The sequence below is a fragment of the Triturus cristatus genome, chromosome 6 (assembly GCF_964204655.1).
Source record: "Triturus cristatus chromosome 6, aTriCri1.1, whole genome shotgun sequence".
Taxonomy (NCBI): domain Eukaryota; kingdom Metazoa; phylum Chordata; class Amphibia; order Caudata; family Salamandridae; genus Triturus; species Triturus cristatus.
In genome coordinates this window covers 22,155,248-22,178,955 of record NC_140589.1, presented here as the reverse complement: position 1 = coordinate 22,178,955, position 23,708 = coordinate 22,155,248, and the positions used below count along the sequence as shown (strand labels likewise).

Sequence of the window (23,708 nt, the reverse complement as noted above, 5' to 3'; positions counted from 1 at the left end):
CACTTGCCGAGGTCTCAACCTCTCCATCAGTTAATTAAGACATGATATTTTCTAGAAGTCTTAGAGGGTCAGAGTCTGCATGGTTTATGGTCAGTGCATGATCAGCCATGTTTGACAACCGATGCACAATACAACTATGCATCAATCATTCCAACCAATAGATATAAGGGAAGGTTTGTCCCAAGAGTACACAAACAGTACATACATTTAAACACATCTTTACAAGGAGATGCAATCTTCTTCTACTCAAACACAATGACAGGCACAGAAAAAGGGCAAAATTGTGCACAAATTCATACCTTTATTGAAAGTATATAATTTTTGTTTTATACAAAAGAAAGTTATGTACACAGTACGGTGTTTACTTCCACATCCCTTCCAGGAACGATCCTGGAATTTCTCAAATAAAAAAATAAAAACACACAAATAAACTTCAAAAACAACCATAAAATTAGAGTGAATTCTTCACCACACAATAAATGCCAATTTTTCCCTGATACAGAAGTGTTCAGACAAATTCTCAAACAGAACATTAGCATTTAAACTACTCAATTTTCCTCAGGCTGCAGTAAAAAGATATATTGTGATTTCTACACAGACACTTCCCTCCAAAAAGGGCCAGAGCTCGGGAATCAGAATTCAAGCAATATTCTCAGAGCAGGAGTTCTAAATGTCATAAGTAACCAGAGAAGGTAGAGGGGGCCAGTAAAACCATCCGGTGACCTTAGCTTTGGTGGCAGCTAGAAAACCCTTACCAAAATATTTGAACTGCTAAGAACCAGTCAAGTAATCTCACTAGGCCTCTTCGTCAATAAATTAGACATTTTTGGTAAATACTTATGAATACACTTAAACAAAAAACAGGATGGACTGTATAGGTGTAGAAAGAGGTTATTTAAGAATTAGACCGTTTAGGAAATAAATTGTGTGTTGAGTTACTCACATGATGAAGTGATCGCCTAATACAGTAGAAGACAGGACTGTAGGTACAACAGTAGAAGGCGCAGGTCACTTAAGTATTAAAACTCAACTTTACAACCACAATATTCAATCATACCAACAAGACCTGGTCACAGGTAATAACCAATTCAGTCTAACTTTATTTTATTTTTTAAAGGGATAAGAATTCTGGTTAGCTATCAACTTTAATGCCAAAGGGTCAGGTTCTTGTTTTATTCTGGCCACATTAAAGTGTGGCTTGGTTTCTGTGATTGTCTTAACATGTGCAGTTGTCAAATCTTTTGAGTTATGAGATGTATCATAAAGACCAGGAAAGAAGACGCCATTCATCAATACAAATAATTATTTGTAATGATTCAAAAACAAATGGCTGCCCAAGATTTAATTTACAAATGTGCATTCGGACGTCTAGCCAGTGAGGGCAAGAACACACTTGTAGAACTTTGCCCACAGAAATCTACTGTTCAGCCTGGCAGCAAGATTCTTCTTTCTTCAGACCTCTGCGTGGTCAGGAAGTTCTCAAGCTACATTAACCTATAATATGGCAGCCTTTTTAGAATAGTTATGTACATAGCAGAAAACTGCAGGCATCCACCTTGTACTGAGTATCATACAGTTACACTAAGAGATGCTCCACTATGGGCTGGGCGGTTTATCTAATCTCATTTTATTCCATATTGTTCTGCACTGGAGAGCCCTGCATTACACAGGATTCCAGCAGAACCACGCTGCATACTTTGGGGCAGCAGAAATGATCATGGAAGGCACCCAGGTGGACTCTTGCACTCTTCATCAGGTGTCGTTTTAGATTTGGGTGGCATCGCCTCCACTTTTACTAATCCATCCAAAGAACCTTTAAACAAAGGTTAAGTAGCAGGTCCTCACTGGAGCACTCAACCACATCATTTCATATTTCCTACAGACCCCCCCAACCCCAACAGAAAAACATGTTACTGCCCACCAAGCACACAAATAGAAGTTTTGGCAGAAGAGGTACAATTGATCAACTTAAATGCCAATGTTCCAAAACATTTAAAAAAGTAAATGAAACTCCCCTCCCCCCTTGCCCTAGCCCTCTCCTCATGTGATACAAACGTGTAGACAAAACTCATGAAAACTGTACAAGAGCCTGTGTCTTTATTCCTTTTTAGGAAATACATAAATACTGAGCATAACACTTAGAAAAATAAAGTATTTTCTTCAAGGCTTTCATCAGTTTTTATTTTACTAAAAAAAGTTTTAACGCCCTTTCCTTCTCTTTGAAGAGAAAAACCACACAGGTCTACCCCTGCCCAACCCACTGCCTCTTAATAAAAAAAAGCAGGGTGTATTATTCCTACGTTATCCTCTGTACTGAAGGCAGAGCTTACTCCAACCAGTCATGGCCGCACCCAAGAGTGGCTTCTCCCCGACATATCTTATGGCACAACGAATGAAAAGTGTCTGACACAAATACTGACATACCACACCATAGGAATCCCCTACCCACAAATACATTCCAGTAGGGAATACACTACCCCCGTCTTCATCTCTAGTTGGGATAAACCAACATGGTCAGTAAATGGCGTCGCCACTTGCAAGACCAGTGGTATACGGTTAGGCTTACTGCGTGCAACTGTACAGGAGACTGCATACTACATACCCTGCTGCTTTTAGTGATAACAAAAAAAATCTGAAGCGCCACACAACACCCAGCAGCAAGTCTACTCAAGACTATGCTTTGTCCAGTAGACACAATGACAGGATTTGGGCAATGCCTACTTAAGTAGGTAACAGCCAAGATGCTTTCTAACCTGATGCAGTGCTCAATGCCTTTTTCAACAATCAAGACTTAGGCTATTGAAAATAGAACCAAGTTAGCAAAATACACAAGGTCCAAACAAGGCACCAGAAAAAAAGCATGCAAGGCAGTGTATGTTCCCTGCTAGCAATACCCATGTCGTAGGTAGCAGTGCAACTAAGAAGCACACTGCAATGCAACCCAGCAGCACTGGTAACACGGCTTGGCTTCGAGCACCATGTAAAGCTTCATCTAGGGTACGACTTCATGTCCCTACTACTCCCATGCCGCATGGCCTCAAATTAGAAACCTGGACCCCTGTGGTATTCCTCAAGGGGATGTGCAATGGTACAAGACACACAAATAGGCTGTATATATCCGGGTACACAACTACAGTGAGATGTGCAGAAACATTGTATAAACTAGGCCAAATATATGAACGGCATCTTCTGCTGGCACACGACAACCATGTTGTGGCGAATACAGTAACGTTACTATCACATCAGAACGGAGTTATATACTTTCACTGATATGCAAGACATTGCATTATATATTCAAGGGAATACATTAGTGTATGACCCACATACTGTTGATATTAACTTTACTGGCACGAGGAACCACTTTGTTTACTCTAGCGCGTAGTTTCCCTTCACTAGCACACATGGAGTTCAACTCCAGGATATACAGTAAACCACACACTGCACTGATCACAGCAATGTCACTTGCTGTTTACTGTGGTGCATTTTAAAAAGAACACAGAAAACCTGTTATTCTTAAAAGGATACATTTCAGGATCTACTGAGGTTTTGTGTCCCCGGCAAGCATGGTAGCAGTCCTAGCTAAGATCAAGTTATGACCACACAGATATTTGTACACAATGCACCTGCTCCACCGTCCATCGCATGAACTCTTGTAATTTTAAAATAGGAGAAAACACTGGGTTTCACTCCACTCTCGGAATCTAAAAGGTGTATCGCGAGAATCCCCAGAATGGCATGAGTTTATCTCATTACCTACACAGCTCTTCACCAAAGCCTAGCAGTCTCCCCCTACTCCCAGTAAATATTGCACATGAGCAGATCAACTCCAAGGAGGTTCATGACAAGATCACCACTGTAGGAGTCACTGCCGCCCTTCATCCCAAAACCTCATGAAGCAATTCCCTCCCATTGCAGGAACCCCATTAGAAGAGCAGTCCAGGAGATGATCCCTCTGAAGGAGCCAGTCGTGCAGCAGAAGCGCAGCCGTGTGAAAATGATACAGACCATGTTCATTCTAGTGCCTGGAACGGAGGGATTCCCACTCTTTGTTCAGGATTTTAGAGCCCACGCTAGCACTCCCTCATGCCAAGGACAGCTGGCATGGGACACTGCCCACCGCCTCTTTGTCTCAGACCGCCCTAATGCAGTCACATAAGGGAGCGGCGCAAAGGATGGAGTTTATGTATCCCACTCATGCATAGAGGATATACTGAGTCCTCGCATCTGGCAAAGGTTCTTCCCCAGTCACTCTGCTTCCCACTGTGCAGTTCAGAGATGTACCAGCCGATTCGCACTAGAAAACTAGTGCATGGATGGAATCTGCGGAGGCAAACATTAAGTGCAATGACACCTACGTCCGTCTGTCTGTCCATCATCAAGCAAAGGATACAGCTGAGCTGGTTACAGCATTAAAAATACAAATCGTCATTTCAGATGGCAAACATCTCAGGCACTTCTGAGCTAATGCATCCTTCCATCAACCTGCCATTCTCCCCACAATCCTCCATTCTGCCCTAGCCCCTACGCAGTTGGCTGTTTAGACTGGTGTCAGGCTAGACTGCACCAGAACATTCTCACATTCCTTTATGTTTAAACACAACAGTGCACACCCAACTACTATGCCGCCTCCAGGCTGGGCGCCCAAAGCGAGCAGGACTTCACCTCTGTATTCTTACACATGTATATAAAGAAAACGTGAGAAGGCAACAAATAAATAAGTGAGGCAGTCTGTATTAAGTAAAACTGCTGCAGTTCTTGCTTCACGCCAGGTGGTGGCAGCCATGGGGCAGAAGAGTAGGCCAGGTAGTCGGTCAGTCACTCTTGCAGTTGTGTGTTGTGTCTAAATTGACCACCTGGAGTTCTGTCAAGCTACTCCCACTGCTGGACTGCTGGCCAATAACCGCCATCTAAAGTGAAGAGAGAGGTCACTGGAAACTTCATTAAGACTTGAGCAGTTTCAACAAAAAATAACGGGTACTAAAAAGTGAAATCACACGGTTCCATTTCAGTGAAACAACAATTATTTACTATCATAGGGGTGTGAAGCAAATTCAATATATTGCCACACAGGACAAGCACTGCAATAACTCTAGAAATAAAATAGGATGGACCAGTAAGTGAGAAGACCAAGAGTCACAAACATTTATTCCCACCACTAAATATAACCTTCTGCTGGAAACTAAAATTAATACTTGGGAGGGTTGGTCAAAAACGTTCATTGCTCAAGAAAAGAATTATAATGACCTTTAACAGCAGCGACCAGGTCTTCACATTTCCATCGGCACCCAATAGGAGAAACCAGAAAAAGGAAAATATTTGCAACCTGTCCCTGCTAGAACATTACTAAAACAATCCATCCTACAACTAAATCTGAACTTCTAAACATATTGAAGAGCAGCAAGAGTGCTCCTGGCAGGAGCTGGCTGCAGTAGTGTTGGATAATCCTTTACCGCAGAACCTACTCGACTGATATCGGAAGAGAGGCACAAGGTTCTACCAGCAGTAGTGTTGGACAATTCTTTACCGCGGAACCTACTCCACTGATATCGGAAGACAGGCATGAGTTTTTACCAGCAGCAGTGTTGGACAACCCTTTACTGCTGCACCTACTCGACTGATATCGGAAGAGCAGCATGTGTGGTCCTGGCAGGAGCTGGCAGCAGTAGTGTTGGACAACCCTTTACTGCTGAGCCTACTCGACTGATATCGTAAGAGAGGCACGAGGTTCTACCAGTAGTAGTGTTGGACAACCCTTTACTGCTGAATCTACTCCACTGATATCGGAAGAGAGGCACGTGGTTCTACCAGCAGTAGTGTTGGACGAAACAATAATTGATGGACAGAATGCACAACAATGTCATAAATTCACCCCAGTACAGAGATCTGGGCCTGGGGGTGAATGTTTTGATTTGTGTTGCATTCCGTCCATCAATTGTGTGTCTTTAGCTTTCTCGCCCTAAGTGCGCCAGGTATGCCCAGACGTGGGTCCTGGGCTCACTGTGCCACTGGAATCAAGCTATCCTGGCTGAAGAGGGGTGAAACCCTGAAACCGGTCCTAGGATGCTTGCTTCCGGTCCAGAGAGGACCTGGCTTGACAGTTCAGGCTGGACTGTTCCCTTGAGGCACAGGGTCAAGACTGATTTGCATATGGCCAGGTTTAAACTGGGGTGGCATGGTGAGCAAAATAATGATGGATTTAACCCAGATCTCTTGACTGGGGGTGAATGTTTTGATTTGTGCTGCATTCCGTCCATCAATTGTGTGTCTGTTACCCTCCTTGTCCGGCGGAGCAGTCAGCAAAGCGGAAGGATTTTTTGATTTCCACTGAGCAGCTTGAGTAATGACTGAGTCCGGCTTCGGATGGCCTGTCAGGCAAGCCGGAGCAGTATCTGGAGCTTTATATTTCTTATCCAGACGAGGCACCGATGAAGGGTTCTGCATGATCTTATGTTCCCATATGTAGTCTATAATAGGGATAGACCTAACAGACTTCTTTAAAGGCTCTTTAAAATCGTAGAGGAAACAATCCTGTTGGTGCGAGGGCATGGGTATTTGAAAGCGCTGCGCCGCTCTCTCTACGATATTGTGAAAGCCTCCTATGTCTTCCGGAGGCGAGTCAGCTGTGGTAGGAACGGGAGAAGCTGAACAGGGATGTATGTAATCATCCCACTCGTCCCGATTAGATTGGGAATCTTGAAGTTCCCCTTCTTCATGGTGGTCTTCTTCATCATCTGTAGAAAGAGGAGGTGGTGACGTGACAGGCTCAGACTGCAAGTTCAATGGAGGAGGTCGTGGCCGTGGTGTTGGAAGCACAACCGGAAGCGGAGATGGTGCAGGCGTTTGAAATCGCGGCTTATAGTCCAAAATGAGGAACTGTAGGTCAGAGACCAGGGAAGCAGGCAGACAAACCATGGGAGGTGGAGGCAGATGGTATTCCTCAGGAGAAGCCTCCTGATCTTCCTGCCCTTGATCTTTGTAATCGGAGCTGTCTTGGTATTTAGCGTGCAGTTGCGATGAACTTGTCGCTGTGCGGAACATACTGCTATCGTCAGAGTCCTCCTCCTCTAAAAGATGTGCTGGAGGCAAGAGCTGGACCCTACTAGGGGAGGTTAGGGCCGGTGTTAGTGCACGTTTGGTGATTTTGAGGTGCACATATGTACTTTGCATATAAGAACCTGTAGCTGTCGACGGGCCCGTCGACGGCATAGTTGTTGACGGTGAAGTGTGGACGGGCATCATAGTATATTGAGATGCTGTCGTCAGGGCCGTCGTCGACGGTGTCGTCGTTGACGATGAAGGCTTAGTCGACAGTGTCGGCGACGATGAAGGCTTCGTTGATGGAGCCGTCATCGACAGAGTCCTCGTCGACGATGTTGATGTCGACGGGACAGTCTTCGTCGACAGTGTCGTCGACGATCGCATAATCGACGGCAGCTTGGATGTCGACGATGTCTTTTTAATTTTCAGCGTCGACGAGACAGACCTACCGGCCGTCGACGATGGAGTTGTCGCCGTCCATGTGGATAGGGAATGAGACGCGACAGAAGTGGAAACTGTCGTAGTCGACGAGGTGACATGTACTGCCGTCGATGGAGATTTCCTAGTCGTTAAAGCCACCGTCGACGAGGTGGTCGTCGACGGGGTGGATGAAGGCTTTTTGAAGGCATGAACAACTTCCGGAGGAGAAACCTTTGCTGGCAGAGTCTTAGTAGGGACCTCTGAAGACTTAATACACCTTCTTTTGAGGTGGCTGCGACGAAGGGCCCGGGGAGGCCACCCTTGGTCTTTTCTGAGAGGACTGTGAAGAGATGGAAGAGCCTTCACTTTCCTCAGAAGACAATGCTGTATCTTGGTCTTTAAGCCTCTGCAGCCAAATTAAGAGGCGCCCCTCACAGTCTAAGGGTTTTGGACGAAAAGGTACGACATACCTTACAATCCTTTGAAGAGAGGTTTGGATAAAGGCAGTAAAGAGTGCTTGTGTTGGTTGTCCACATGAAGTCTCTTTTTCCCACAGGAAGCACAAGACCTGAAAAGGCCCTTCTTTTGAGTGTCTGCCATAAGGAACTGAAGAACTTTACTCAAAAAAAGGAAAGTCGAAGCAACAAACACTGGTAATCCAGAAACAAGGAATGCTGAGCAGAGCTCAGTTGAGACTCCCTTAGCACGACGTGCGGTAGAAAATCGGAGGGACTAGAGCTCCTTCCAGGAAGGTTCTAGAGGGTGGTAATAGCTGATTGGCTACTCTCCAAGGTTTGGTCCTTTTTTTACAAAAGGACGTGGATATGTTACTAAGGTGAGGCCTTTGGCCTATTACTCTATATGTCTTCTGAGACATTACTTTATTTATGTACCGGGGACTCCCATCCCGACGATGGGGGAATGATTCAGGCATGTGAATCTATGTAAGATACCCTAATACTGGATAAACAAGGTTTCCCAACAACACAGACTTAAAACAAAATGAATGTTGAATACTACTTGTAGCTGTACAATAGGTGCTGCCCTTCTTAAAGTAGGTGAATACTGTGGGGCTCATCAGCCAGGGATGTTTCAGGTTGAAAAAACAGAAAAGAAAGGCAGATCAATGTTTTTGTATAACCAGGCATGCCTATGCACACATGGCATTGTCACACTGGAAAATGTTTTTAGGGCCTGAAGTAATGGGGCCTGCAGAACCTTAACAGGCCCTGCAGGTGATTAATAGGCAGGACATTCTCTTCAAGCTCAAAGGAAGACATGCCTCAGGCAGCTTGTGCCTCACGTGCTAGAGCACAGAATGTAGATCCTATCGGTTAGATGCCGTTTCCTTTAGTGAAGGAGCTTTCCGCACATATTTATTCTTTTAATACGTGGTCTTATTCCTCATACACCAGGAAAGACTGGATAGGTGGTTCTGATGTTGAGACCATGTCGCTACCCCGCTCCGATGCCTAAGAATTCTTTGAGAATCTGGACATTATTTTGATAAACAAAGCTACACAAAACCCAAGCAATCCTGCAACCAAAGTTTAGATTGTCACCATGGATACAGACTTGGCTCGATAACTGTATGAAGTGATTTAACTAAGAGCCAATGAAACCTCTTGTGGAACTTGGCAGTAGTCTGGCTGCAGACCCACGTCACCAAGCCTAATTGCTGCAGTGGTGCAATGACAGGAGAACTCCTCAGAAATGGAAAGGTTTGCAGAGTACAGGAGTAGGCCTTACAGCTATTGGCTTTCGTTTCCAGACATTCTGTGTAAGGTACTTGTACAAAGGAATCTACTCTTACAATCATACAGACAAAAGATTTCAACCCTGTAATTGTGCCTGGTATTCGATGCTAAAATAGGTTTAATAACTTCCATGACAAAAAAATCTTGTTTTTTGACAATACACAAGAACATTTTAAATGTTTTGAGTGAACTCCAAAATTGGAAAAGCAGAAACTCACTTGTCTTTATTCCAAAAACACAACACACAGGGTATTTGGTCTCAGTTTATTTTATGGAAGTTGGAGAAAATTCAGGCTCATAGGGTTGCTCTTTACCTGAGTGAAGGAAACCAGTTACTTACCATAACTTAAATCATCAAGTACTGGTATCTCATGTTTACAGGCCATCGGATTGTGAATACCCAATACCGTGTTAGACCTGTCAGCCCTTTGGGTGGTTCCTCCTCATCATTATTTATTTTGTCCCTCTTTTGCCTCAAACCCTGTTATCATTTTTCCTTTTTGGGAACCACAGACTTTTTAGTGTTGATGCAGGGTCAGGGAGCCATTTTCCCTACCCCTGGAACTTCTGTCTGAGGGCCTGAGACACAAAATGGTGGCCACCCATTGTCACCTGTGACATCATCAGAACCCACTGGAGATTTCTAGAACCTTCCGTAACATTCTGGAACCCTGTGACTGTGAGAGGCAGTTTAGAATGTTGGGAGGCCATCTCAGAGTGGCAGTTGGCATCTGACTAGAGAGGAGAGAGGACCAGTTCAGAAGGAGGTCTGAGTGAGGCAGCAGGGGTGGAAACCAGTGCTTGGAGTGGGGTCCAGAAACCCACCCTTGATGCTAGTCCCTACTGACCAAGCCCAGCCTAGAGCCCTGTGTGGGACCAAGACCAGAAAAACCATCTTAAGGACCTAAATATTGTGAAGAGGCCTTAAAGAAGAAGACCAGCAAGCTCCTGACCTGTTTAGCGGTGTCCTCCTGGAGTCCTGACGTCGAGAAGCCTGGAGACCTGAGGCCTGAGGTGGAGAAGCGACGCTGACAGAAAGCAGACGTCGTACCCGGAGCCGTCAGAGGTCGAGAGAGGGCGCCGACGGAGGTCGTGGAGAGGCACCGGAGGTCGAGTAAGGAGTCACCTGAGGTCGAGGTGAAGCGCGCCGGAGGTCGGGAGTGGAGATCGCACTCCGGAGTCGCCGGAGATCGAGGTGAAGCGCGCCGGAGGTCGGGAGTGGAGATCGCACTCCGGAGACGCCGGAATCTGAGGTGAAGCGCGCCGGAGGTCGGGAGTGGAGGTTGCACTCCGGAGACACCCGGAAGCGGGGAGACCGTGACCCTGCGACGCCGGAAGGCGACATCGAGCCGGAACAGCCCAGCGACATCGAGCCGAGGCCGCCCAGCGACATCGATCCGGAACAGCCCAGCGACATCGATCCGAAGCCGCCCAGCGACACCGAACCGGAGCCGCCTCACGACATCGACACGGCGCCGAGCGGAGCCGATCATCATGAAAAGGGCAGTAAGTGGTAGAAAGGGCATCTGAGGCCCTGTGGAGCCCTAAAAGACCATTCTAGGGGCTAGAGGGGTGTTAGAACCAGCCTGGGAGTGCCAGGGGTGAACTGAGACTGGTGCAGTGACCTCTGTGAGGGGTTGTGTATTTTGGGAGAGCCAGATCCTTAGGTTACCCTTATTCTACCTCAGTTCAGGCCCAGCCTTGACCAATCTAGGTGGGACACCCCCCCCCCGTGTCATCCAAATGACCACAAGTTGTACTTGGGCATAGTAAAACCAAACTACCTCAGGAAAGCGATGTGAACTGTAATTTTCATTAATTGTGTTATTTAAGTTATTGAAGGTGCTTTATTTACTGACTGTATTTATTCCTGCATTGTATTTATTGTCTGACAGTATTTATTAGCCATTTGTATTTATTGCACCCCTATTTATTCCTTGCTTATTTATGACCTGATCCTATTTATTGAAACCCCACTGTGGTATTATTTATTTGACCTGCTCTTTTAAAGGAGAATCTTATTGTCTTGTATTTATTTTATGAACCCTGCAACTAAGAGAAAATAAGATAAAGACAAACTACTTTCTTTCATAATTTTTACGGTATAGTGTCGTTTTTGGAACGGATGAACGGATGGTTATTGTGAGGGTGTGACGTACGCTTAACACGGTGCCTGTACCCCAACCGCTCGAGCCAAGCTACCGTTGTGCTGGGAACCTGGTGACTGCTAACCCGGTTGCCCGGTTTCCAACACTTACCATAACTTAAATCATCAAGTACTGGTATCTCATGTTTACAGGCCATCGGATTGTGAATACCCAGTACTTTTCAAAAAGCAATTATAAAAATGTCCATAGGGACAAAACCTTATTTGAAACAACCGGAATGTTGTGTCTTCCTCCTCTTCAGTGTGCAATGCTAGTATGTTGGAGACCTGCAAGGAGGCGTCCAGGTCGGTCTTCTCTATCAGCAGCGACATTGATGCTGGCCTAGATACCATCCTGGTGGGAAGATTGTTCTAAAGGTTGTAAAGGAACCCGTACTGGGTCCTCAAAAGGGATTATTGATATAAGTGGTCATAAAAGCAGTGGATGTGGATCTAGAGTGACAGGAGGACTCTCAGCTTGAGGAGGTCTTGAAAGACTCTCCACTTTTTTTCCAGAATTGAAGAGGTGGAAAACTGCAGAGCGAAGTCAGGAGACATGAGGTGATAGCCTTGGCGAATGTAGTGGCAATGTTGAGGCAGTGACAATCAACAGCAAAGTAGCATCAATCTATGTATCGATGACGTAGGTGATGAGCACAATAAAGATGTTTTCAGCATCAACGATGAGGGGGACCTGGATGTTGTCCTGTGGCATTTTCTCTTAGACGTCAAGGAATGAAGACGATGGATGGTACAGTTAGAACATTTGTGTTGTGGGGAGTCCCGCTGACATCTATCAGGAAGAAGGTTTAGCAGATGTCAGTATTTTAATGAATGAGAGGCTGGTAGGAACACCAAAAAGACCTTGTTGAGGATCAGAAAGCTTTCTTCCTCCCATAAGAAGGACCCAAAAAAAGAAAACAAAATCACGTCACTAAAAGGAATTTTGTTAAAGACGTTGAGTAGAAATGAATTCCCTAAAAACTTTTATCCAAAAAAAAAACGGTTCTTGCTCAAAGCAGCCAGAAAAACAACTTCTAGTATTTTACAATGGAGAGGGGAAGCTCTTGCAGTATTAAAAAGACGGGACTTTTCTCAGCTTTCAAAGTAAGCCAGACTGTAGGTTTCCTATATTTTATAGACTTTCACCACTTTCTTCTGCATCAGACGCTGCAATTCAGATTTGAAACTACTAATTAGAGATTCATAATTTTATTTCCAGGAAAAAGGTAGCCTCTGACAGGCTATCACACTGCGCTGCTCATCATAAGGACAGACTGAGAAATCTCGATGGACTATACATATATGACATCTACTCTGGGTCTAAACATGCAGCGGGGGATCAGTCAAATGTTGAAGACTATCAGTGACGATCTAATGATGAAGACCTACGGGTTTGCTGTGCCGTCCAGGTGTAGCCCCAGACGGGTGTATGTAGTGGCCCCTTTGCAGTAACAGGCTCATTGTTGGCGTCTGGACACAGGAGGCTTACACACCAATGCAGAACCACAGGTTTGCTGTGTGTGTGGGGGGTGGGGTGGGGGTGGTGGTGGGCAGGCGGTTGGGTCAACTGAATGTCTGTACTGGCCAGGAGGAGTGACCAGATGTCCACAAAGCCCTGCATCAGGAAAAGCTTGGTGGAGCAGTTGGGCCTTATTCCAGAGCTGGTAGTGTTGGTAGCCTCCTCGGTATAGAGTCTGTCTTCTTCTACTGTACCCTTGAAAGGACTGTTCATGCTCCCAGCAATCTTAGTTTCCATGTGCGTTTGCATGTTTACAGGGAAACACGGATATGTTTTCCAAAGAGGGTCCGGTCTTTGCAGCACCACTAATTCAGATAATAGACATCCACTGTTGAGTAAATTATTGCAGTTCAAGCCTTTTCTCCTACCTGCAAAATCACTTTTGAACATCTGTCTTCTGGGATAAGCTCTAGGAAAGGGACAATGTCTTAGCACATTTGCCTAAAATGGCTGAAGAATTTTCTGCAACACTAAAGTGTCAGCCACTGTAGACCCTTTAACAATATTCTCTAGGCACCTGTCTCCCCCCTCTTGTGGAGCCATGCAGGGCACGGATAGATTCTGGCACCTGTCTTCCCCTCTCTGGAGGAGCCATGCAGGGCATGGATTGATTCTGGCACCGGTCTCCCCCCCCTGTGCCTCATTTGGCTCGATTTCTACAGCCACAGGAGAATTGTTTCTTCCCTGTCCTAAAGGTGCTTTGTTGAAATGTTTGTACAGCTCTTCCAGTGTTTCCATTTATGAGCCAGCTATAAGTAGATCTGTTCCTTGTGAGGAGCATCCGAGTGGTCCTTTTCACCACAAGTACCATAAGACTGAGGGCCAGATGTATCAAGGCTTTTTGCATTAGCAAATGGGCCGATCCGCAGAATCGGCCCGTTTGTGAAAGCAAAAAGGCCTTTTGCAATGTATACTTTTGACATTTGCAATATGGTTAACTGCAATTTTTTGTGGTTGCCTAAATTGCGAATGCAGTTAGGGAATCGTAAGCTGATGGTAATTTGCGATTCCTTTGAGAAATGCACAAAAGTGCAATGTGTGTGCGCGTCATATGTGCTCACTTACCTTATTTGGGGGTGCATCAGGGGTACCCATAGGCCCCCTAGCAGCCTTGGATTTGCATTTGCAAATTGAGATTCCCAATTTGGTAATTGCATTCCCATTCCTTCCTATGTGCCTATAGGCCCATAGGAATGAATAGGAATGCATTCCCTAATAGCCAATTACAATGTGCTATTCGTTATTAGGGAATGTGTAGGAATCACAATTTTTTTTTGTTGCAAATCCTACATACATTGCATTTTGCAATTCAAAAAAAGCGAATCGGTAAGATTCGCTATTTCAGACTCGCAAAATACATTCGTGATACATCTGGCCCTTGGACCTTTTTTAGAGGATTCAGACCCTGCTAAAATGCATCTTGAAGCAAGTCTCTAGGATCAGAATCTGTTCGAAAGCTGCAGTAATGCCGGAGTTAAATATTACTCATCCAAAATAGAAATCAGATGTGAGCAGAGTTCAAAGGGACTCCCGTCAGACAAAGTCAGGTAGAAATCCAAGGGCCGATTTATGTGGAGTGTGGTCTTCATTGTGTTCTAACCTCAATGGTTAAAGGTTTCTTTTTTTTTTTTTAAGTTTCCACTTCTCATGCAACTAATTGGTTAAAGTTTTTCAATGAAGGAGTAGGCTAATTCAGTGACGTTTGTATAGTCTTAGGCATTATTTACCATTATGATGAAAAATATGAAAACAAGTTACTTACCTGTAACTTTGGTTCCATTGGTAACTTTCATAGATTCTCATGCTTTGTATCATTCCCCGTCGTCGGAATGGGAGCCTCGGTAACAAAAAAAAAAAAAAAAATATATATATATATATATATATATATATATATATATATATATATATATATATATATATATATATATATCACAACCATAGAAACAAAAGAGAAAAATAGGCCTAGGCCTCATCTCATTTTGTAGTATATCACCCTCTTTGTGTAAAAGAGCCCAAACTTTTGCCAGGACCAATCAGCACAGCCTCACCCCTTGGAACCTTCCTGAGAGAGCTCAGAGCCTCAGATTTTCGTAGCCGTTGTGCCAAAAGCCACTACCTCAGTAAACCGGCAGAGCTTTCCCAGGGGAGGTGGGTGGGCGCATGAGAATCTATGAAAGTTACCAATACCGGGGAACCAAAGTTACAGGTAAGTAACTTGTTTTCTTACCCCAGTATTGGAACTTTCATAGATTCTCATGCTTTGTATCAGAATAGTAAGCAGTACATCAGAAAAGCACATTTTGGAAGACACATGGCCTTACACAACCATCTCAGTTTACAGTAAAAACAATCATTACTGAACCAAATGTGCTTACCAGGATGGAGGGATTGTAGGGAAAGCTCACCTCTCATTGAAAAAGATTCCGGAGGACTGCTTGACCCACAGCAGCGTCATCTCGTCCCACCGATTCCAGGCAGTAGTGTTTCGTGAAGGTGTGTACACTGCTCCACGTTGCTGCCCTGCAAATGTCTTTGATAGCCACTCCAGCAAAGAGAGCCACTGAAGACGCCATCGCTCTCGTAGAATGAGCACGGGCCCTTCTATCCAAAGGTTTGCCCGCAGCCTGATGACAGTATTGAATTGCACTGGAGATCCAGCGGGAAATGCCACTCTTGGCGAGCGGCAACCCCTTCCGTGGTGCACTGTAGGCAATAAATAGCTGCGTAGACTTCCTAAAAGAGCGCGTGCGCTCGAGATAGAATTTCAGACATCTCTGGACATCCAAAGAATGCAAAGTTCGTTCCGCCTGGGTAGAAGGACACGGAAAAAAAGAATTCAAAATCAAAGGTTCATTCAGATGAAACTCCGAAGGCACCTTCGGGATGAATTTTGGGTTGGTTCTCAATACTAGCACATCCTTTTTGAATTGCAGAAAAGGCTCCACTATGGATAGAGCCTGGAGTTCACTCACTCTTCTCGCCGAAGTTAATGCTAAAAGGAGGGCCAGCTTCCACGACAGGAACTTCAAGTCCGCCCTGTGAATAGGCTCAAAAGGAGCTTTCATGAGCTGCGCCAGCACCAGGTTGAGCTGCCAGATTGGAGGGGGTGCTCGGACTGGAGGAAACATCCGGAACAACCCTTTAAGGAACTGTTTCACAATCCTTGAGGACCATAGAGATGGCCCCGATGTCTTTCTCCTAAAACGGGATATGGCAGCCAAATGCACCTTGACAGAAGAGTGCGCCAAACCTGATTTAGCCAGTGACAGGATGTAAGGCAAAACCTGATGTGGCCGGGATTTATAAGGATGGAGTTTATTCCTCTGGCACCACAGACAAAATCTCTTCCATTTTGCCCTGTATGTATTATTAGTGCTTGGCGCCCGCGCCTGAGACAAAACATCCCTGCACTCCCTGGAGAGATTCAGATGACGGAATTCTCTGTATTCAGGAGCCACGCTGTCAAGTGTAGTGACTTCGGATCCGGATGGAGCACCTGTCCCCGATCCCGCGACAACAGAGATGGAATCAGCGGCAAGCAAATTGGGCGATCCTGGGAGAGAAGCAGGAGTTCCGTGAACCAGAACTGCCGGGCCCACGCCGGAGCAATGAGAATCATCTTGCATGGTTCCGCCCTGACCTTCCTGAGAACTCGAGGAATGAGGGGAATGGGAGGAAAGGCGTAGCAAAATGCGGCGAACCAGGCAATCGAAAGGGCTTTCCCCAGAGATCCTTGATGGGGAACCTTGCTTGCGTAAAACCGGCACTTGGCGTTCTCCGGGGACGCAAAGAGGTCTATGGTCGGAGTACCCCATCTCTCGAACACTGCCTCCAGCGTGGCTTGGTCTAACTCCCACTCGTGAGTCACTTCCGTCTGACGACTCAGAGCATCCGCTGTGATGTTGAGGCACCCTGCTAGGTGCTCGGCTTGCAGAGTGATCTTGTGAGAGATCACAAAATCCCAGATCGTCTGAGCTTCCTTGGACAGAGTCCGCGACCTTGATCCCCCTTGCTTGTTGATATAGTGCATGGCCGTCGTGTTGTCTGTCCGGACCAGCACTGCACGATTCTGAAGTCTGGGAAGGAACGCCAGCAAGGCTAAGTGAATGGCCCTCAGCTCCAAGAGGTTGATGTGGCGTAAGCTGTCTGCTGGACTCCAGTGACCGCTGACCTGAAGCTCCTGGAGCACAGCTCCCCAGCCTTCTAAGGAGGCATCTGTGGTCACCACCATAGGAGAAGGAGGGATTCGAAACGTTAATCCTCCTGCGATGTTCTCCTTCACCAGCCACCACTCGCAGGCTTTGCGCATAGCAGGTGTTATCCACACCTTGTCGTTTAACGACCCTTCTGCCTGGCGCCATTGTTTGTCCAACTCCTCCTGTAGAGGACGCATTGAAGCCTGCAATGCAGTATTAAAGGTATGCAGGATGAGATCGATCCGAGTAAGGACTTGTACCGTCGAACCGATACATATCTCCTGTGCAGCATTTGACGAGCGGAGGCGGTCAGTTTGCCCTGACGCTCCTCCGACGGACGAGCCGTGCATAGTTTCGTGTCCAGAATAGCCCCAAGGAACTTTCGTGACCTGGAGGGTATCAGCACCGACTTGGACCTGTTGAGCTGAAGACCCAAATGGGCGAACAACTGTATGCAAGTTGATACGGCCTGAGAAGTTGCCTTGAACGACGGAGCCTTGACGAGCCAGTCGTCCAAGTATGGGAACACTTCCAAGGACTGCTTCCTTAGAAAAGCAGCGACTGGTGCCAGCATCTTTGTGAATATCCGAGGTGCCGACCGAAGGCCAAACGGAAGCACCTTGAACTGGAAATGGCTTCTGCCTACTGTGAAGCGTAGATATTGCCTGTGAGATGGGTGGATCGGAACGTGGAAGTATGCATCCTCCAAATCCAGGGACGCCAAAAAATCTCCCGGATTCAGTAGTCGTAGAATATCTTGGAGAGTGACCATCCTGAAAGAGAGATTGAGGAGATAGGTGTTGAGCTCCCTTAGGTCTAGTATAGGACGCCATGTATCTTCCGTCTTCCGAACCAGGAAGAACCTGGAATAAAACCCGTTGCCCCTCTGCGAAAGAGGTACTGGTTCTATCGCCCCCTTGATGAAAAGTTGGTGGGCTTCGAGATGCAACAGTCGGAGATGTTTTGATGGACAGGCGTCCGGAGCTCTCGTTGGAGGAAGATCTTGGAATTCCAACGTATGGCCACTCTGAACAATATTCAAGACCCACCGGTCCGATGTTAAAAGGACCCAGCTGTCCAGACAAAAGGAGATCCTGCCCCCAACCGGTGTTCTTGGTAGGGGAGGAACAGTAGCCAGAGCCAGGAGGCCGCTATTGCCTCTTGGCATTGTCTCGTCCCTGGTGATTCTGACGTCCTCTCTGGGACTGACGAGAGAAAGACGCCGAATGACCTTGTCGTTGGTTGGAGTATTGACCTTTGACGTTGGTTTCCTCTGTATGTAGAAAACCCTCGACCACGTGCTCCTCTGAATGGCACCTTGTGATAATTCAAAGATCCCAAGGACTTAGCTGTGTCCGTGTCTTTCTTTATGCTTTGGAGGGCGTCATCCACATGCTTACCAAAAAGCATCTCTCCGTCAAAGGGAAGGTCCAAGATCTTATTCTGGACCTCCTGGCGAAACCAGGTCGCCTTCAACCAGCCTTGACGGCGCAAGACCGCTGACCCTGCCAAAGCCCTGAAAGCAGTAGAGGCTATGTCCATCGCACAGTCAATGACTTCCGAAGAGCATCTTTCTCCTTCCATGAGAACCTGCCTGGCTTCTTCTTGACTCGACTCTGGTAGCTGGTCCATAAACGGCTCCATGTCGCACCACATCTGGCGGTCGTACCTGCCTAGAATAGCCAAAGAATTAGCCGCACGGACCAACAAGCTGGCCATGGTGGAGAATCTTTTTCCTACATTGTCCAGCCGCCTGCCCTCTTTATCCGGAGGCGTGGTTAACGGAGTGGACGGATTCTTTGACTTGCTCTGCGCGGCCTGAGATATTACGGAATCCGGCTTAGGCTGTCCTAGAAGACATGCAGGACTGCCCTCAGGGGCCTTGTATTTCTTCTCCAGCCGGGGAAGAACCGGGATGACCGTCGCTGGGTTCTGCATCGTCTTAATTCCCTCATCCCAGACATGTTCTATGATGGGAATTGATCTGACCGACTTTCTATATTGTGCTTTAAAGTCATATAGGAAACAGTCCGACTGCTCCACTTTAATAGGCAGACCAAACCTCTTGGATGCACGCTCCATAAGATTATGGAAACCCCCAATATCTGCCGGGGGCGATACATTTGTCTCCCGGCCTACAGAATCCGGATCCTGCATACCAGTGTCATCAGGATCCCCATCCGGATCCCTTGGATCAGTCAGGGGGATCACCTGTCCCACATCGTCATCTGTAACCAAATCTTGTGTGTCCTGATTGGCAGGTTCCGAATATGAAGACTGAGGAACCACTAACGGTACCACTGTTGAAGCGGTACAAGGTATATCCTTAGGCAGAGGTGGCAAGTCCATTGCCATGTCTCGCGGTACCACAGACGTAGATGGGCGCACCGGTGTGACGTCTGGGAGTGACGGAAAACGAGCTTTATAGTCTTGCAGCATCAGCTGCAAATCTGTCACTAAAGCCACTGGCAAGGCTATCATATCCTGCCTCAGAGAGCGGGGATGTACTTCCTGTGGAAAGCTTTGTCGCTCCTCCTGCACTTCTGGATCATAAAACTCCTCAGTATCCGTGTCCTGCTGTTTCACATTCAGGTCTGAAGGGCTGTAGGCGTCCCCATACTGCCCATCCTCTTCATCCTCCTCCGAGTCATCGAGAAGCATGGATGGTGGCAAAGGCGTGACCCACCTAGGTGAAGTCATGTCCGGTGTAATCTTTAACCTCTGGATGGCAAATCCTGAATTCTTCGTAGTCGACGGTCCCGTCGACGGAGTCGTCGTCAAAGGGATTCCCTGCATCGACGAACTAGACGATGACCTCGTCGACTGAAGGGTAGCCGTCGTCGACGGGGCGAGAATTGTCGTCGACGATGAGGTCGACGATACAGGAATCGTCGTTGACGGTAGGGCCGTCGACGGAGCCTTCTTCGTCGACGGAGCATGTTTCATCGTCGACGAACTCGTCGTCATCAACATCGACGAACTCGTCGTCGTCGTGGTCTTCGTCGTCGACATCGCCGTCAAAGACGAGAAAGAAGCTGTCGTAGACGATTAAGTAGATATCGTCGACGGTCCCGTGGACGACCCCATGGAAACAGTCTTTACTATGGAGATCGTCGTCGACGTACCTGCTTTAGCCAGCGTCGACGGACGCTGTTTCTTCACTGGAACTGTTTGTGAAGTTCCTGCAGCGTGTTTCTTCACAGGTTTCTCCTTCTGGGACGGAGGAGAAGATGTTGCAACCTCCTTCTTGTCCCTAAGGGCTACGTCCACACCAGCAGCCCGTCCCTGCCTCTCCTTTACACTTCCGTGAGGAGATTTCATGGGACCAGCCTCCTCAGACCTTTCAGAGATCCCGTGAGGGGCTTTGACAGGGGGTTCCGCAGAGGTGGAGGGAGATGACCTACCCCTCTTCCTAGATCTCCTGGAGGAGGTGCCAGATATTGAATCCTCCTCATCCGAAGAGAGAACCTCCGTCCTGGTCTTCAGCTTCTGCAGCCATGTCAGCAACCGACCCTCTCTGTCTCTCAAGGTTTTGGTAGAGAAGGTCCGACATATTTTGCAGTCTGTGGCCTTGTGTTCCGGGTATAAGCAGTAAATACAGTTTTCATGCTTATCTTCCACAAAAAGTCTCTTCTTCCCACAAGAAGCACAAGGTCTGAATAAGGCTTTCTTCTCCTTTTCTGACATAATGTCACAAAAGATGGCAAATAAAGATGTCTAATAGTAAAGTTCTGAGAAACTGAGCAGAGCTCAGTGGAGACTCCCTAGCAAAACGTGCGATAGAAAAATCTGAGGCTCTGAGCTCTCTCAGGAAGGTTCCAAGGGGTGAGGCTGTGCTGATTGGTCCTGGCAAAAGTTTGGGCTCTTTTACACAAAGAGGGTGATATACTACAAAATGAGATGAGGCCTAGGCCTATTTTTCTCTTTTGTTTCTATGGTTGTGATATATATATATATTTTTTGTTACCGAGGCTCCCATTCCGACGACGGGGAATGATACAAAGCATGAGAATCTATGAAAGTTCCAATACTGGGGTAATCAATGTTTACTGCCAGCTTCTAGAACTAACTACATTTCAGTAAAGTAGAATTACATCCTCTCAAATTTAGAAAATGATGGCTCTGGTTGTTCTCACTGTAGACAATGTGGTCTGCTTTGTCCGGTTGTATGCCTCCTTTTTCCCACAGTGCCATTTGTCCGGTTTCAGTCATATTTGATTCACTTTAAGTGTTCCACCAGCACTGGGATGCCGTAGGGGTTGCTACTGTGCTTTATAAATCAACTTTCATCCATTCATGTTAATGTTATCATGAGACTCCCACAGCTGGAGGACGGAAAGGATTCAAGCTTGGGAAACAATGAAAAATACAAGACTGATAAATCTTTGCAGCAATGCTCCTTGTATTGATACCCTGCTAAAGTGAGGTACATGTAAGCACTATTCATCGAGCCTCCCAGATCACTAGCTCTCCCTTGGAATGCAAGCCAGCTCCTTGTATTGATATCCTGCTAAAGTGAGGTACATCTAAGCGCTATTCATCGAGCCTCCCAGATCACTAGCTCTCCCTTGGAATGCAAGCCAGCTCCTTGTATTGATATCCTTCTAAAGTGAGGTACATCTAAGCGCTATTCATCGAGCCTCCCAGATCACTGGCCTTCCCTTAGAATGAAAGCTAGCTCCTTGTATTGATACCCTGCTAAAGTGAGGTACATCTAAGCGCTATTCATCGAGCCTCCCAGATCACTAGCTCTCCCTCTGAATGAAAGCCAGCTCCTTGTATTGATACCCTGCTAAAGTGAGGTACATCTAAGCGCTATTCATCGAGCCTCCGATATCACTGGGTCTCGTCGGAATAAAAGCCAGCTCCTTGTATTGATATCCCGCTAAAGTGAGGTACATCTAAGCACTATTCATCGAGCCTCCCAGATCACTGGCCTTCCCTTAGAATGAAAGCCAGCTCCTTGTATTGATATCCTTCTAAAGTGAGGTACATCTAAGCGCTATTCATCGAGCCTCCCAGATCACTAGCCTTCCCTTAGAATGAAAGCCAGCTCCTTGTATTGATATCCTTCTAAAGTGAGGTACATCTAAGCGCTATTCCTCGAGCCTCCCATATCACTGGATCTCGTCGGAAGGAAAGCCAGCTCCTTGTATTCATATCCTGCTAAAGTGAGGTACATCTAAGCACTATTCATCGAGCCTCCCAGATCACTAGCCTTCCCTTAGAATGAAAGCCAGCTCCTTGTATTGATATCCTTCTAAAGTGAGGCACATATAAGCGCTATTCATGGAGCCTCCCAGATCACTGGCCTTCCCTTAGAATGAAAGCCAGCTCCTTGTATTGATATCCTGCTAAAGTGAGGTACATCTAAGCGCTATTCATCGAGCCTCCCAGATCACTGGCCTTCCCTTAGAATGAAAGCTAGCTCCTTGTATTGATACCCTGCTAAAGTGAGGTACATCTAAGCGCTATTCATCGAGCCTCCCAGATCACTAGCTCTCCCTCTGAATGAAAGCCAGCTCCTTGTATTGATATCCTGCTAAAGTGAGGTACATCTAAGCGCTATTCATCGAGCCTCCCAGATCACTAGCTCTCCCTCTGAATGAAAGCCAGCTCCTTGTATTGATACCCTGCTAAAGTGAGGTACATCTAAGCGCTATTCATCGAGCCTCCCAGATCACTAGCCTTCCCTTAGAATGAAAGCCAGCTCCTTGTATTGATACCCTGCTAAAGTGAGGTACATCTAAGCGCTATTCATCGAGCCTCCCAGATCACTTGGTCTCGTCGGAATAAAAGCCAGCTCCTTGTACTGATACCCTGCTAAAGTGAGGTACATCTAAGCGCTATTCATCGAGCATCCCAGATCACTGGCCCTCCCTTGGGAATGAAAGCCAGGATAGGTCTTTACTGGATCATTTTATTGCCCCTAGTGGTAGTGCTAGCAGATTTAAACAAATGTCCTCTGACTAGCAATGAACCGCTAGGGGATCACTGTTGAAATCCTACCTGGTGGAGTTGCACAGCAGAGACCGGGATCTGCACCGTTCCCGATGGAGCAGTTAGAAATACTTGTTGCACACCACCTGGAACAAAAGAATGTTTAAATCATTACCAGTCTGTGAAAGAATGTATTGGTTACAAAATTAATTTGAACTTCAATAATACTTCTTACAGATCAAGCACAATTTTCAGGAAAGTGGGTGTCAACTCCAGTTACAGTGCATTCCCCCTTACTTTATACACTGCCAAATTTCAGGATGGGGTTGTAAAAGGGTTTCCCCTCCAGAACATGCATAACTGTCACTTCGACCCAAAATCAAGGACGCCAGTCCACTGAACTCAAATGGCAGGATCATTTCACTCCAAAGTCAAGGGTGATGATCCACTGAGCGCTGAATTCAAAAGGCTGCGTGCAGTGTCAAAACACCAAGATCACATTAAGTACTTCGCCTTGCATATTAATCACTAGGCTCCAACGTCTGTTCCGCATGACACCGCCCAAACGGACTAGAAGGAAAACTTCTATCTATCCATCCATCTACAACTCTATACCTACCCATCTCTCACTATATATATTGATCTATCTCTATACCGTTCTCTCCCTCCCTCATATCGCTCTCCCTCCC

At 46.5% G+C, this 23,708-nt stretch overlaps 1 protein-coding gene across 2 annotated transcripts in view; it reads right to left on the bottom strand.

Annotated features, from left to right (window-relative positions):
- Window positions 1–281: 281 nt before the first annotated feature.
- SRF (serum response factor) overlaps window positions 282–23,708 on the bottom strand; it is a 404,589-nt gene continuing 381,162 nt past the window's right edge. For both annotated transcript variants that reach the window (XM_085610157.1, XM_085610158.1), the window contains 2 exons: window positions 23,089–23,165; window positions 282–4,907 (listed from right to left, as the gene is read on the bottom strand). In XM_085610157.1, coding sequence (XP_085466283.1) covers window positions 4,812–4,907; window positions 23,089–23,165 — 173 coding nt within the window. In that variant the 3' untranslated portion in view covers window positions 282–4,811. The remainder of the gene's footprint in view (window positions 4,908–23,088; window positions 23,166–23,708) is intronic.